The 15,971-nt window shown below is 41.7% G+C and overlaps 1 protein-coding gene across 5 annotated transcripts in view; it reads left to right on the top strand.

Annotated features, from left to right (window-relative positions):
• KIAA0232 (KIAA0232 ortholog) overlaps window positions 1-15,971 on the top strand; it is an 89,475-nt gene that overhangs the window by 48,214 nt on the left and 25,290 nt on the right. For 4 of the 5 annotated variants that reach the window (XM_055326309.1, XM_055326310.1, XM_055326311.1 and 1 more), the window contains one exon: window positions 7,937-8,074. The exons of the other annotated variant lie outside the window; for it this stretch is intronic. In XM_055326309.1, coding sequence (XP_055182284.1) covers window positions 7,937-8,074 — 138 coding nt within the window. The remainder of the gene's footprint in view (window positions 1-7,936; window positions 8,075-15,971) is intronic. 5 annotated transcript variants of the gene reach the window in all.

The following is a 15,971-nucleotide window of genomic DNA, read 5'->3' as shown; positions in this document are numbered from 1 at the left end:
CGTTTTCCCACTGAGTGGTTGTGGCACCCTTGTTGAACATTGTTTGCCCACATATGCGAGGGTCTCTTTCTGGTTTCTGTTATGTTCCTTTGTTCTAATGTCTTTCTGCTAATACCACATTATTTTGACTACTGTAGCTTTGTTGCAGTGTCTTTCATATCTCCTAATTGAGTGTATCTTCTAGCTGGGAGGCCGTCACTCTAGAAATGTAGCTGCATTATTGATATTGGCAGAGGTTCAGTAAAAATAATCCCAGTACTGATTGCTAAGTGGACTGGTGATGTCTGCCTTTGGCACAGCTTGCTTATTACTGGAGCCACTTAGAATGTGCTCTTGCATTGTTCCCCTGTAAGATTGTTCGCCTCCTGAACAATAACTCCTACAAAATATGACCAGTCCTAGGTTCCTCCAGTGTCTTATCACATGTGCTGTATTTCAACAGACATTCATTCAGTAGGCACTGATTTAAGTAAGCCTTACACATTGGGAATGTGACAGTACAGTCCGAGTAGGAGTTAGCACTGATGAGGGGTATGCAAATTAATGTCCACAGACATCCTAAGATACCATGACATAATGGTTTTCATGGGGAGTGGGGAGTAAACTCTTCAAATGGAATAGAGAAAAGGTTTTGAATATAAATAATTGCATTTTTAAAAATAAATAATTGCATTATGTAAAATGCACATGTCTGCTTTTTAACTCTCCACGTGGATGCCCATGAGATGCGACAGCAGGCGCCAGGAATACAGAGCTGACTAGGGACGGTCTTCAAGAGAGAGCTGCTGGTCTCGGCATCTGTGAAACACTGGCTGTGCAGAGCTTGGGACACTGCATTCGGGGAACGATGGCAGTGGGGATGACAGAGGAGAGACCAGTTGAGCAGTTGAAGGGAGGAAGAAGGGAGAGTACATGCAAGGTCACAGAAACAGGAAGGGCCTGTGTTGTGAGGCCAGAGAAGAGCAGGGCTGGGAGTCCGATTGGGGGATGAGACTGGGAGGGTGAGCAGACCGAGCCTGACGAGCCTGATGGGCCGTGTTGGGGGTTGCATTTCAGTCCCTGAGACAGAAAGACTCTTTGCTGTGCACACCAGCACTGCAGATGGCCTGTGTGCTGGTAGATAAACTAGTTGGGCACCGGAGGGCAAGGAGGCCAGTGAGGAATTGTCACTGTTGGCTGAGGACCTAGCTGGAAAAACATAGATGTCATTAAGCTGCCATTAGGCTTGTGTTTTAGAGACAATTTGCCATTTTTTTGAGCAGTGAGAAGTGGATTTATTACTTAGGCCCTTCCTCAAATTCTAGCTGTATCTTTTATTCACAAGCAACCAAAAATTTAGCTTAAATTGGCTTATGAGGGGAAAAAGTCTCCTATAACTGAATTTGGAGAAGTAGGGCTGGCCCCAGCCTGGTTTAGTTCAGAGCTTTCCCAGGGTCACAAGGGCTCCTGCCCTGCCTCTCTACTTGCTTTCCTCTGTCAGCTTGGTTTTGCAGCCAGCTTCCAGGAAGGCAGAGGGCAAATGAAAGTGAGCGTGGTTCTGGCTTCCAGAGGGGGTGTTACCTTTTATTTTATTTTACTTTATTTTACTTTTTTGTTTTGTTTTGTTTTGTTTTGCTCTTTTTCAACTGCCCATGTCTGATGGGTCACACGCCTATGTGTGAGCCAATCTTTGTAGCTAAAGGGATGAAACGTGTGGATTTGTATTAAGCAAGTCAGGGCCCAAAGATGGGGGTGGCACTAGTCCCATTCAGACACTTCAGGGTTTTGGTTTTTCAGGGTGCTGTTAACAGGAAGGTGTGGGAGGCAGGGGTGGATGCTGAGCAGCTGATGGAGACGTCATCATCCCAGCTGTATTTCAGAATGGTGTGTTCTTTTTCTCTCTCCAGTTCTCCGTTTCCTTTTTGACAGAAGGCAGCAAGAGAAAGTCAATCAAAACTCTAGCCTTATGTCACCTCACAGGAGTGTCTGGAAAAGTACTCGGCAATAGATTTCTACGCGGAGAACGTTCTTTAGCCATATCTTCTTTTGGTACTTGATAATTTTTCTGTCTTTAAGATGATGCCTTTGAAAAATCATGCTTGACTTTGCAGTTTAACAAGTAGATCTTTGGCACATGGCCAGTATTTTATGTTTGTGCCTCAGTGGACTTGTAATGAGCAGAGCATAGGGGACTGAAAACGTAACAATAAAAGAAATATCTTGAACTGTGGTTTTATACTGTTTTCTTTTAAAAGCTTATGATTAGCTCAGTGTTACTGTTTCATTAAGTCCTAATACATTCACACAGTATATGAAGCTAGAAAAGAGGAGTAAAGGCACTCTCAGATATAGTAAGTGGAAAACCCAGAATGCACAAAGTGTATCTACTACTCTGTTGTTTGTGCAGCTTTTGCTACACACTTGATAATGTTTCTGAGTGAAGTCAGTGTGAAATTACAAGGCAAAACAGCGCATATCTGCAAAATTTCTAAAGCCATCCTCACAGCTAACATTGTTTGTTTCACAAATAATGGCAAGCCGCTTTATATATTTTCATTCTGTCAGAAGTGAAAACGAGAAGCCAGCTTCCCGCTCCGACCCAGCTTTGTGGCAGGATGTTGTCCAGGGTCACACTGTGGTGCCAAGCTGTGGCTTCTGCTTGACACGGTGCTGAAGGGACCTCTGTATCTTCATATTCGTATAACTGTTCAACTGAGAAGCTTCCACCTACTTCTGACTTGGGAATGACTAATCTACACTATGATGACATGTGAAAAGGCAAATATTAAGAGAAGAATCTAACAGAATTTTATAAATGCCTTTTATTTAGGCAATTAACATGTTAAATTCATGTCTGTGAGTTAATGTCAGAATTTGGGAATATCTTTGTGTGAAGACATTTTCAAAGACAAAAGCCATGAAGTCTTATTACAGATCAGTATTAACAGGGCAGCTAGGGAAGAAAAAGAAGACACTTCCAGCTTAGAAAGGAAGAACTACAACTATATGTGGTTCACAGATGCCACGATCTTGTATATAGAAAACCTTAAGGAATGAAAAATTAAGAAAATTCCATTTACAACAGTATCAAAAAGGATAAAATACTTCAGAATAAATCTAATAAAAGAAGCACAAGACTTGCACACTGAGAATGTCACTGAGAAATGAAAGACAATCTCGTAAGTGGAAAGCCCTCCTATGTTCACGATCAGAAGACTCCATGTCATTAAGACAGAAGTGCCTGGTGCATTGATGCACACACAGCCTTGTCAGAGTGCCCGCTGCCTGTGTTGCAGAACTGGCAAGCTGATCCTGAAATCCATATAGACCTCTAGAGGGACTCGGAATAGCCAAAAACATCTTGATAAAAACAACAAAGTTGGAGGACTTACACTTACCAATTTCAAAACTAACTATAAGGCTACAGTAATCAAGACAGCTTGATATTAGCATATATATGGCTGTATGAAATGAAACCAGGTGTTCAGAAATGAGCCTGTATATCCATGGTCTAACCAGCCTGTTCAAGGGGGGAAAGAATAGTCTTTTCAGTGAAAGATGCTGAGACAACAGAGTAGCCACCTGTAAAGGTGGGTGGACTCCTACTTCATACCACATACATCGACTCCACTTGGTTTCTAGACCTCAATAAAAGAGCTAAACTATAAAGCTCTTGGAAGAAAACGCAGGAGTGAATATTTATGACTTGGAGGAGGCAGTGATTTCTTAGGACACCAAAAACAAGCAGCCGTAGAAGAAGACCTCAGTAAATGAGACTTTATCACAATAAAAAACTTTTGTGCCTCAAAGGATATCATGGAAAAAAAAAAACATAGAATTAGAGAAAATATTTGCAAATCCTGTATCTAATGAGAGATGCATGTTCAGAATAGATAACTTTAAAATGGGCCAAGTATTGAATAAGCCCTTCATATATCTTCTCTGGAAGAATGACAGTAAGTACATGAAAGGATGCCTCACTTCATTAATCATTAGGGAGATGAAGGCCGTGATGAGGCACTACTTCATGTGTGCTGGAATGGCTAAAATAAAAACCCAGGCGATGATGAGAGTCCGTGAGGATGTGGAGGAGGTGGGGCCCTGAAATGTTGCTGGTGTGATGGTGATATGTAGCTGCTTTGAAAATAGCCTGTCTGTTCTTGAGATGGTTGAACACAGAGATGCCATGTGACCCAGCAATTCTGCTCCTAGGTGTATAATCAGGAGAACAGAAGATATGCATCCATACAAAAACCTGTATGTGAATGTTCATAGCAGGTAAAAACAATCCAGATGCCCGCCAGTGCCTTCATAGCTGAAAGGAAGTATGTCCTTGCAGTGGAATATTAGTCAGGAAAGAGAGTGGAGCACCTCTACTGCCACAACATAGATGAGCCTTCAAAAGCTTGCACTGAGGGAAAGAAGCCAGCCACAAAAGGAAGTCTGTTGTATCATTCCATGTATATGAAATGTGCAGAATAAGCAGATCCATAGAGAGAGCAGGTCCGTAGTTCCCGGTGACTCAGGAGAGCCAAAGTACTGGTAGAAAGTGCCTGCTAATGGTACAGAGTTCCGTTTGGGGTGATAAATAGGTTTTAAAATTAGGTAGTGGTGATTGTTATGTAATCACCAGTGTGAACTATACTAAAAAACCACTGAATTGCACACTTTTAAAGAGTAAATTTGGTTGTCTCTGTATTATTTGTCAGTAAAGCTGTTATTTTTTTTTTTAAATGAGCATTAACAGATGAACATTTGTCTTTGATTTTGATGTTGAGGGAATGCTAACTTTGAAACCCAGTTAAGCAAATGTTATTTCATCCCCTCCCCGAAAGAATTTCATTCTTGTTGTTAGTAGATCTGGGAACAAAAAATTATACTGAATTATAATTTGAAATCCATCAATTAAAACAATTGTGAAAATGTATTTCCTTTTTGTAAAAGTAACTACAGTTATATCCTTGACCATCATCTTGTCCTGTGAAGTTTAAAATGATATCTGGCTCCCTGAAGAAAAATAAATTTGCCATCCCTTGCTCTAGCGCCGCATTTCTTCTGCTTGGTGTTCCTCCCTTATTCTAGCCCAAACTTCTGTTCACTGTTTAAGACTCCACTTCAGTGACCCTCCTGTAGGAAGGGTTGGCTTATCAGCCAGGCCCTTTTTAGGCCTCCTGAGTGCTTTCTGTAGACCTCTATGGTAGCAACAGCCATTCCCAGGCATCTGCCTTTGTGTCTGCATTTGGTACCGGACTGTGCACCTCTGACAAGCAGGGCCTCTGCTGCATTCATTCCTATGACCCCTAGTGCTCCAGGGAGAACAGTCAAGTCCTCACTAGATGGATGGGTGAGAGTACATTCATGGATAAACCTGAAGATGCCAGATATCTGTCCAAAGTGAAGAGCCACAAGAACTCTTCGAGTTTCTCCATTCTTGTGCCTCAGTAAATTTTCCATTAGCAACAACTTTGACTACTATAGGAGTATGATGTAATTACAAGAAAAATCAGAAAGTCTGTGTCTTCTCCTCCTCACTGAGATAAGCTTCTCAGTGATCTCTTAGTTCGTTTTCTCTGAGACCTTTTAGTGCACATCATGTGTGTGTGTTAACGCACACACGCGTTAACAAAAAGTGAAATTGTACTTTTGTATAAACGATTTCTCTTACGCATACTGTGGATAGCTTTCCAGGTCAATAAATATGCTTCGTATCCCCCCCCCTTTTCTAAAGATTTATTTATCTCAGCGCGATAGAAGGTGCACACGCAGGAATGTGTGCAAGCAGGGGGTGGGGCAGAGGGAGAAGGAGAAGCAGACTCCTTTCTCAAGTCAGAACCCGATGTGGCACTTGATCCCAGGACCCTGGTATCATGACCTGAGCTGAAATAAAAAAATCCAGAGTTGGACACTTAACCAACTGAGCCACCCAGGTGCCCCTGCTTCATAATCACCTTAATAGCTATAATATCTCCTCGCTTGGATAAATCTTAACTTTTTTAACCAAGTTGTTTTCTTCTTATTTGCCTGGATTTACGACTATCTGATCAACATCACAGTAGCTAAATCTGTGCACACAGTGGTGACTATTTTGTTAGGATAAATCCTCAGAATTATTAGACTGAAAGTACATGTACATGTTTAAGATGTTTGATATGTATTGTCAGACTGCCCTCCAGAAAGAGCACCTGTCCATGTGGCCTGAATTTTGAAAGTCCCTTCTATCTGTATAATAAAACTTTTTTAGGACCTTTGGATGTGTGTTACCTCTGCTGAGCTATAATGTAGCTTCAGTAGAGAAACATGTTTATAATGCTTGAGAAGGAGAAAGAGCCAGTCTCAGTAGCTCAAAACAAAAAAGAGTTCTGTTTTCCATAATTACACAATAAGTTTTCTACTTTGTTTTATATACCATAAACAATAGAATTACAACATTTCTCTCTGCTTTTGGAAGCATTGAGTCTTTGTTGTTATGGTTCTGTCCGTTGCTCCTGTTAGAGGACAAACTCAATCTCCAGAAGATATCACTGATAAAGAATGTCAGGTTTCAGGTGTAGTCCAGCCAAACCTGTTAGATAAATGGAAATATACTGATGGGACTTACTTGGCCATTAAGCACATTTTCCCTTGGAAAATTGGAATTGATACCACTCGGCCAGAAAATATGTTTTTCAGGTTTATGAGATCTGCAAATGTGTCCAAAAAATTAAGTAAAGTATGCTAATTACGATGGATAGAGAAGGAAGGATTGTTCCTCCACTCTTACCTGGTGGCCTAAAAGTAATTTTTATGTGTTGGATCAAAGTAAAAATTGGGTTAGACAGTTGATGGTATATGATTTGATCTTTTAAAATCTTTTGAGTTTATTATTATGCTTTTCCTTCTTTTCACTTCTAATTCATATATTCATATATATGTCCTGAGGGCTTGCTTAGGTCATGTCATCTTCTAAGTAATTTTAAAAATTTTGCCATTGTCTTTCTGACCTTTTTTCTCTTATTGTCTGTCCACTGGTTTTAATCATAATTTGTCAAATGAAAGGTTATTTATTTATTTTCAAACGGAAGTCTTTTTAAAAGGCAAAACAAAGTAGCAAAGCAATTAAAAATACTACTTTAATGTCCCCTTTTAGGGAAATAGCTATAAACTTACATCTTAGAATATTTTGTAACCAAAGAATTTGTGGTAACATTGAGGTGATGGGTACAATTTAGTAAGTTAAATCAAATACAATAACTAGCATGAATTCAAATCTGTGATTTTTAAAGCATATAGAAAAGACCAAATAAGGCAGACCAAATTACTCTAGTTTTTACTGGGTGGTAGGATCAGTTATGATTTTTTGTTTTCTTCCTGCTTTTCAAATTTTCTTCAGACTTTTATTATGGGCCATGTGTAACCAAGGGGGGGGGACTTCTCTTGCCAACATGAAATGTTTTATATCTGTTGTTTTATAGACTACAGGTAAAGCAATAAGGATTGAACCATTTAACTGTTAAATGATAAAATCTGGTAGTAATATGAACACTCATTATTGAAGAGTGGGAAGTGCAGAAGAGAAGACATTTAATTATGTATATAGTTTGGAATTTATGATGTACTTGCATTTACATATGATCTTGTATTTGCGTAAATTTACATATGCATTTATAATATCCTTGCATCATATATTTACATGTATGATGTACTTGCATTTACATACACATACATAAATTGAATTATTTATTAGCATTTACTGAATGTGAGTCATATTCCTTAAGATAATAAATTCTAAATAATATAATGAGAACCTGGGAAATAGATACCAAATGAATAATTAACCTGAAGCACTCAGATTGACCATGTTTTGTGGTCTCTGAACTTCCTGGTGATGAATGTTCTTGGGAAGGGAATGTGTGTGAGAAATAGTGTTGAAACTTGTTATTTGCTCTTGTTCATTGAAGTCTGTCTAATCTTGCTTTAGGAGAATGACATCTTCCTGGGCTGGGAAAAAGGAGCTTACAAGAAATGGGGAAAGAGTAAGAAAAAGTGCTCAGATCTGACTCTAGAAGAAATGAAAAAACAGGCTGCTGTCCAATGTCTTCGCTCTGCTTCTGATGAAGTAGGTTCACGGTTTACTTCTAATACTGAAGAAAAAAAGAGGTGGAGCAGGGTGAGGAGGGGGGTGGGTTGTTTTTTTTTAAGTATACAAATATAACATCTTGACCAAAGAAACTTAAACAGTAAACTATTCATTATCTTAGTGGGAACAGTATCACTTCTTCCTCTAGGGCATTTTTCTGCATAAATGAAGTTGTATAAAATATATATTTTTAATGTAATATTACAATTAGAGGATCTACCAAATTATATATCCTTTTTTCCCCATTTAACATGCTCCATCTTTTTATTACATTATCTTCTTTGTAATGGCTAAGTTCTATTTCATCAAATAATATTCCAACAGCAATATAATACACTCTTTATTAGTGGATATTCCCTTAGCTTGCTCTTTTTTTTTTTTCTTTTTAAGTAATCTCTATGCTTAAACTCATGACTCCTAAGATCCAGAGTCTCATGCTCTTCTGACTGAGCCATCAGGCACTCCTGTTCATCTTGCTCTTGATTTTCTGTTATGCTCTCCAGAATATTTTCAAGTGTGGCTTTTCCATATTCTAGATTATTTCTTTTGGATCCATTCCTAGAAGTGGGATAGCAGTTTAGTATTTTAAGGGCACTGCATTTCCTTATGATTCATATAATTTTTTGTTTTAAGAACATATTACAAGAATTTTTTTTTTTTTTTAAGTAAGCTCTATCCCCAACATGGGGCTTGAACTCATGACCTAGAGATCAAGAGTCGTATGCTCTACTGACTGGGCCAGCCAGGCTCCCCCATAAGATTATTTTATTATATTAATCTTCTAATACTCCACATGAAATAGTTGTGTCCTTTAGCATCCTGAAAGAACAAAATGGTTTGAGAATATAATCACCCATTTAAGTTAATACTATGTAGTTCTTATTACTCCCTGCAAGATTTACTCTCTGAGATCCTTCTACTTAGAAAATTATTTTGCTTTTACCAGTTATTTGAGATGGTGTGGTTTTAAGTGCCTTTTTATAGCAGAGTTGAATTGAAAGGATTCTGTCCTCCAGAAACTTCTTAATTTAAATGGGTGATTATGGGACGCCTGGGTGGCTTGGTGGTTGAGCATCTGCCTTCAGCTCAGGGCGTGATTCTGGGGTCCTGGGATTGAGTCTCATATCAGGCTCCCCACAGGGAGCCTGCTTCTACCTCTGCCTGTGTCTCTGCCTCTCTCTCTCTGTGTCTCTCATGAATAAATAAATAAACTCTTTAAAAAAAAAACATTAAATGGGTGATTATATTCTGAAACCATTTTGTTCTTTCAGGATGCTAAAAGACACGAGAACTATTTTATATGAAGTATTAGAAGATTAATAAAGGAATCATATGTGTTACCTAATGGCTGATGTTGGGATAATCGGGTTTGCTCCATTTGATAATATTCTGTGTGGCCACCACCCAGCTCACGTGCCTTTTAAGGCTTGTCCAAGAGTGCGTCCCAGCTGTGTGTTCTCATCCCGCTCAGCGCCGCATGTGAGAGCCCGAGCCCCTGGCACGGACGTGTTCTGTTCATGCGTGCCTCACCTCCTCAGTTGCAGTTGTTCATTTCTGTCCTCCTTTCGTGACTGTGCTCTTTGGGGACCTAGGCTGAGCTCCCCGTGTGCCTGTCTCCTGGTGCCTGAAAGTGAGTGCAGGCATGGGGGATGATGGAATTGCACACACTCAGGTGTTAGGGAGTCTCCCCTGGGCATCCCTACCCTTCCTGTCCCCTCCCACTGTGTTCCTCTCCCCCACCCCTTTGATTTTTGCCTTGTTATTTCTTGAAACTGCTGCCTCCTAGACTGTGGGATAGGGATTTGGAAGTTACGGCTCATGTGGCTGTCTGAGGAACTGTCTCATTACAGCAAGTGGAAATATTATGAACCTAGTTTAAGAAAAAGTGGGATAATATACACAAAGGACGTAGGGATATCTTACTGAAACCACGTCTGGAAATGCAGGGCCCGAGGAACGCCTCAACTAGGAAGAAAATGATTGGCAGTCAAAGTTATTTTCTGTAATGATCCACAGTCTCTCCTTTGCTTCCCTCTCTGCTTCTGGGTCATTCCATCTCTCTCTGGAGTCTGGCTTTCTCCACTTTAGCACAGATGGTGGGAAACACCACCTGCTAGCCCCATCCCCACACCATTGCTAAAGGCTAGTACCTAGCACCGATCAGCTATGGACAGGGTAATTGTCTGGGTGCGGGGAGGAGCACACCCGATCAGGCGGTGGACTGCAAGGACAGGCAGCATTGCCTGGGGGTCCACTCCTGGAGCTAGAGGCAATGCTCTGAAAGAACAGGGTGGTTGGAGAGTTACCCAGGAGGTATTTCTATCTGACACTGCAAGGAAAGTAATTTGGAGTTGAAAATGGCAGGTGGTTTTTTTTAAAGGAGGTTAGTTCAGGTAAATACTTTGAAAAAAATCCAAAGAAGCTGCTGAGTCATGGTTGGGAGGAAAATGTGAGTCAGGAGTTTCAGTCTGGGAAAGGATCCTATTTCTGCTTTGGACCAAAGTTGCTTGAGAAGTGACTCTTGGCTTCGGCTCACAGTGAAGGGAAGCCGAGTGGAAAACAAGGGTGCTTGACATGAACTGTGGAATAAGGAGGAATACGGGCACCTGTCCCAACCCAGTGGAAGACCCTGCTTCCCTGCCTCATGGCGCTCGTGTCAGGTTCATCCTAGCTGAGCGTGCTGCGTGCTGGAAAGGACTTGGTGTGAAGTAAGAGCAGTGCAAACAAAGCAGAGTGGTTCTTTCCATTGTTTCTTGGGAAAAATGCTTTCCTTTGCTGGGAAGTTTATTTTTCTAGCCCACTGAAGTCTACTTTTCCAGTTTGTTCTTCTATCTCTCTCTCTCTCATTTTTTTTTAAACACTTATTTATTCATTTGTGAGAGACATACAGGCAGAGATCTACGCAGAGGGAGAAGCAGGTTCCCTGCGGGGAACCCAGTGCAGGACTCTATCCCAGGACCCCCGGGATCATGACCTGAGCCAAAGGCAGATGCTCAGCCATTGAGTCATCCAGTCATCCCTGTTCTTCTCATTTTATAAAAAAATTGTTGCATTGTTTTTTCTTAATGATGAATGCTTTTAATCTCACCAAATGAAAACGAGCTGAGTAAATGAACATGCGAGACATGTACAAGGAGCTGGCTTTGTGCTTGGGGAGTGAAGAGGAAGCAGGAAGTTCTTAAGCCAGCTCTCCTGGTTTGAGGGAGTCAGTGGAAAGAACCTGGAAAAAGACCTTCTTTCCTCATGGTCCCTAACAACAGAAAGGAATCACTGTGGATGTTCATAAACTGTAGGTTGTATGTCCCCAGGCTTTTCTTTCTGGAATCCGTCTGCTGGCATAAGGAGGTCCTACATAGGAAATTTGAATGCAAATGTTTTGTTTTCTGTTTTGGCCACAGTGAATGTTTGCATGTGGGTATGATATTCATTGCCTAAATATCGAGGATGATACATATGTGGTTCTGTGCTCCACTTTCCCACCCAGTCTCTACCATCTGATCAGAATCAAAAGCCCTGAACAAGTTTACCTTCTGACTAAAATGTTAATGACATAACTACAAGACAATAACACAAAGGGGCTGTCCTAATATTAGGTAGGTAGGTAGGGGTGATGTTATGCATTACCTGTGAGATGAATTCTTTTCTCGTGACTTTCGTTTGTGCCTGTTACGGGTACCATGTTAGTTGTTGCTATAAAAGCATCCATAGCATCAGACTCATCACTGTGTCATGGTTTCGGTAGAGTGGCTAACTTCCCTGACTCCTCTTGTACATACGTGTGATGGGACCCTGTGTCTCCTCCCAATCTATCCCCACAAATTGTACCCCATATGACAGCACATCTCTTTAACCTGCTCAGCTCAATATTTTGTCTAAGAGATGTCACCAAAACAGAAAACTCAGTTATGTCAAATTTAATTTTATACGTTGAACAAAGTTTGGCAGCACCTGCAAAGATTTGGGCATCTGGTCTTGATTCCTCCAGGAGGTCATGACCTTGGTGGGCTTTGCTGTTTGTGAGGTCCCGCTGAAGTGCCTTTGCTGATTCCCTTCATCTCCATCTGCAAGTAACGTGCCCTTCTCTGGGCACTTGCTTTCTCTAGCACATTTTGCATCTGCTTTGGTTAGAGTTGTACCAGAGCCTATAAAGGGGGTGGTGCACCTCACGCCACTCCCAGATGCCTGGTTTTATGAAGTGATGCTCTCCTGAGCTGTCCGTTTGTGTTGTCAGTGGACACGATGTGTGTCTGATGTCAACTATATCCAGACCTCTTGCTCCATTTTAATATTTTTTTAAAGATTTATTTGAGAGAGTGTGAGCGAGGGGTTGGGGGGAGTGAGCATGCAAGCATGAGCATGCAGAGGGGAGGGGCAGAAGGAAAGGGAGAAGCAGGCTCAGCAGGGAGCCCTGTGTGACTGGATCTGAAATCATGCTGAGCTTGAAGGCAGATGCTTCACCAACTGAGCCCCCCCATGTGCCCCTCTTTCCCCTTTTTAAAGACTATGAAGCAATGTTAAAGTTTGCCCGCTCTTGTTTTTTTAGAACCCTCAAGTTTACTTGGTACTGTTTTCTCAGTCCCTTGAATTGGAGCTTTTTATATTGCTTGTTTTTGTTTTAATAATGAGTTATATTTCTGTTTATTTAAATGGAGCTCCTGAAAACTGCATCAAAGCTAGTATTTTGTCGCCCGTTTTGGGCATCAGTGGAAGAGGAGAAACCGCACCAGGCCCTGTTTGGGGAGTAAGTCAGGCTCGCAGGCAGTGATGACTTCATGAAGTTTGGAAATGGTGCTGTGCTTGCCCTGGGCTGGGCTGTTGTTCGGCCTGAGGCTGTCATGGAGCCCCACTGAGAGATTCATGCCCTGGGTACTTGGGGAGCTTGTTGGAGTTGCTCATATTCCAACATTGAAGCTCACCAGTAGAAGCATGTAGTACATCTTAGTATTTGCATATGTATAGTTTATATGCTGTACAGGGTTGAATATATAAAGACTGAGTTTCATGGCGGTCTACTATTGAAGTTAATTTTGACATTACATATTAATTGTGTCTTTGCACCTGACTTGTGAACTTAGCTCATTCTGGATAATAAGAGTATCAAAATAGTAATAAGTGACATGTATGGAATGCTTAAAATGTATAAGTTTCTGAACATTGCAAGAAGTGAGGCTGTGCTCGCTCTGTAGGCCAGACCCCTGCGAAGCCGGTCAGTGGTTGCTAAAGCTCAGGAGTTCACGGCTCTGTCTACCTTGCTGAGGAAGCCTTGACCTTACCTCCTCGGTATAGATGGGAGGGGGAGGGGGCATGCAAGAAGACCTGTAGGCCTTGGGGAGGATTTTGGCTTTTCCTCTGGGAAGTGAAGTGTTGGAGGGTCTAGAGCAGAGGCTAGTGTAGCCTCACTTCAGTGCTGATAGGACCCCACAGGCTGTCTCACTAAGTTGGGATGGGACAGGACGGGGCAGACTCCAAGAAAGCAGTAGTCTAAAGGTAGAGGACAGTGAGAACTAGTGAGATTCTAAGTACATTTTGAAGGTAGAGCTGACAGGACTTGATTTGGGCTGGAGAAAAGGGTGACATTATGGAGGATAGCTGTGGTTTTTGCAAGAATGCGATTTTTAGAGATGCCTGGGTGGGGTGGCTCAGGTAGTTGAGCACCTGTCTCTTGATTTTGGTTCAGGTCATGATCTCAGGGTCATGAGATGGGGCCCCAAGTCGGGCTCTGCACTTAACGCAGTCTGCTTGGGATCTTCTCCCTCTGCCACTCTCCTTGCTCCTGCACACACACTCTCTTTTTCAAATAAATCTTTTTTTAAAAATGCAATTTTCATTTCTGAGGAAAGGAAATTAGGGAAGAACCACTAATTTGTGTGTGGAGGTGTGAATAGACCTTTGAACGTGAGCTGCTGTGGATAGGGCTACGTGGAGACTTGGAAAGGACGGCTGGGTGGAGTGGGGGGCTGGTGAGGCTTTATGGTTTGGGGAAGAGGTTGGTCTGTTAGTGTATCTCGCCCAGACCCGGAGATCTTGTGTTTCCAGGGCCAAGTAGGAAGCTGAGTAAGTGCGGCAGTAGGGAGTGCTGAGGCCTCTCTCCACACTGGTTGTGGCTATGGCGGGTGCTGTCTGATGGGGCCAGATCTTCTGATCTGTCTTTAGAAAAGGTAGGCTATTTTGGTTTTTCAAGTAATTCCTGAATATCAAACATCAAGTGAGGATATGAGAAAGGAAAGAAACAAAAGGTGCTGCTATAAAATCTGCAGCCTTGGTGGCAAGAGGGCAAAAAGGAGGCATGTGTGGGGTTGTGGTGTGGGATGTAAAAGAGACTGTGTGCACGAGGGGGTGTGTCACACTGTCCTGCTGCAGAGGATGCAAAGCTTACCGTTTTTTAAGCTTTGATTAATCAAGTTCTTTGATGGTTACTTGTAACAGAGGCTGACATCCTCTACTTCTTGTGACAGATTATAACTTTTTTTGCCCATAATTCTAAGAAGATGTGGATCTTGTCCTCCCTGGCATGTAGTAGGCATTTGATAATGTTTACCAGTGGTATTTCTCTCTTCCTCTATACCATATTCTAGAGAACAGCTGTAAATAAGAACTGGAGGCAGCCAGTGGGTAGATTTTTGTTGACCTTCCTGTGGTCAAGGATGGGACTCACAACACTCATGCAGGTGCCTTGGCAAAAACAGCTTTTTGTTTGGGGTTTTAATTTTTTTTTTTTTAAATCTTTGAAAGGCAGTAGGCCAGAGGTGTTTATCTATATGCCCCTGCTACTTATTGCATTATACCTGGCCATATCACATATTTCTATGACTTCCTGGCCACTGAAGGCATGACCTTATCAACCCTGGTATAGATTCCCAGTTGTCTCACATGGTCTCTTTTGTTAACATTAACTTAGTTCTAAATTTTAAAAAGGTTTTTAAAATGGAAGTGAGTGATCCTTTATGTATGTCATCACCAGTAGTCATATCTCAGTATCTAGTTGGGTTTTCTCTCAATAATCTTCCAACAGTGCTTTGGAAATTAAAATTTGAGGGTTGCCTGGGTGGCTCCTTTAATTAAGCTTGATTTCAGCTCAGGTTGCAAGATCGAGCCCTGCATTGGGCTCTGTGCCTGGTATGGAGCCTGCTTAACATTCTTCCTCTACCCCACCCCCAGCTTGCACTCCTTGTTTTCTGTCTCTCTCAAAAATAAATAAATAAATAAATAAATAAATAAATAAATAAATAAATAAATAAATAAATAGAAATTAAACTATGAGATCTGAAAGATTGTAAAAGAGCTCAATCTACATGCAGGGTAGGTTTAAGCACAGGAATATTTGGAAAGGTATACCTTAGTTATTGCTGCATGACAAAGTAGTCCAAAATTAATGACTTAATACCAATAGCCATTTTTACTTGCTTACAGTTGTGTGGGTCAGCTAGGGCTCAACTGGGAAGTTTTGTTGCTGGTCTTGGGTGGGGTCTCATGCTCTGGCAATCAGATAGCAGTTGGGACTGGATGATCTGTGATTGCCTCTCCTTGTCTGGTGTCTCCACAGGGATCACTAGCTGTGACCTACACATGGCTAGTACAGGCCTCTGTACAGGCAGTGGAGCCCAGGAGTTAGCATACCAAGAACCCATGCATCACGCTCTGTGGTGTTTCACTGTGGGCGAGGCCTGTGCTGGGCTCAGTCCCAGGAGACATGGTTCACTGGGGACACCAAAGTGCTAGGCTTTCCCTGTCCTGGTAGATACTTTCTGGAGAAATAGAACCAGGCAGGACACCAGGCACCCAAGAGGGGAAGCTAGGAGATGCCTAAATGGAAATTGCAAACTAAAAGTCAACAAATTGGTGAATCCCCATCCTTTCTTCCATCCAGCTGCCGTGG

Source organism: Nyctereutes procyonoides, unplaced genomic scaffold (genome assembly GCF_905146905.1).
Source record: "Nyctereutes procyonoides isolate TBG_1078 unplaced genomic scaffold, NYPRO_anot_genome, whole genome shotgun sequence".
Lineage (NCBI taxonomy): Eukaryota > Metazoa > Chordata > Mammalia > Carnivora > Canidae > Nyctereutes > Nyctereutes procyonoides.
Note: the sequence above shows the minus strand (reverse complement) of the source record. Positions and strands in the feature narration are given on the sequence as shown.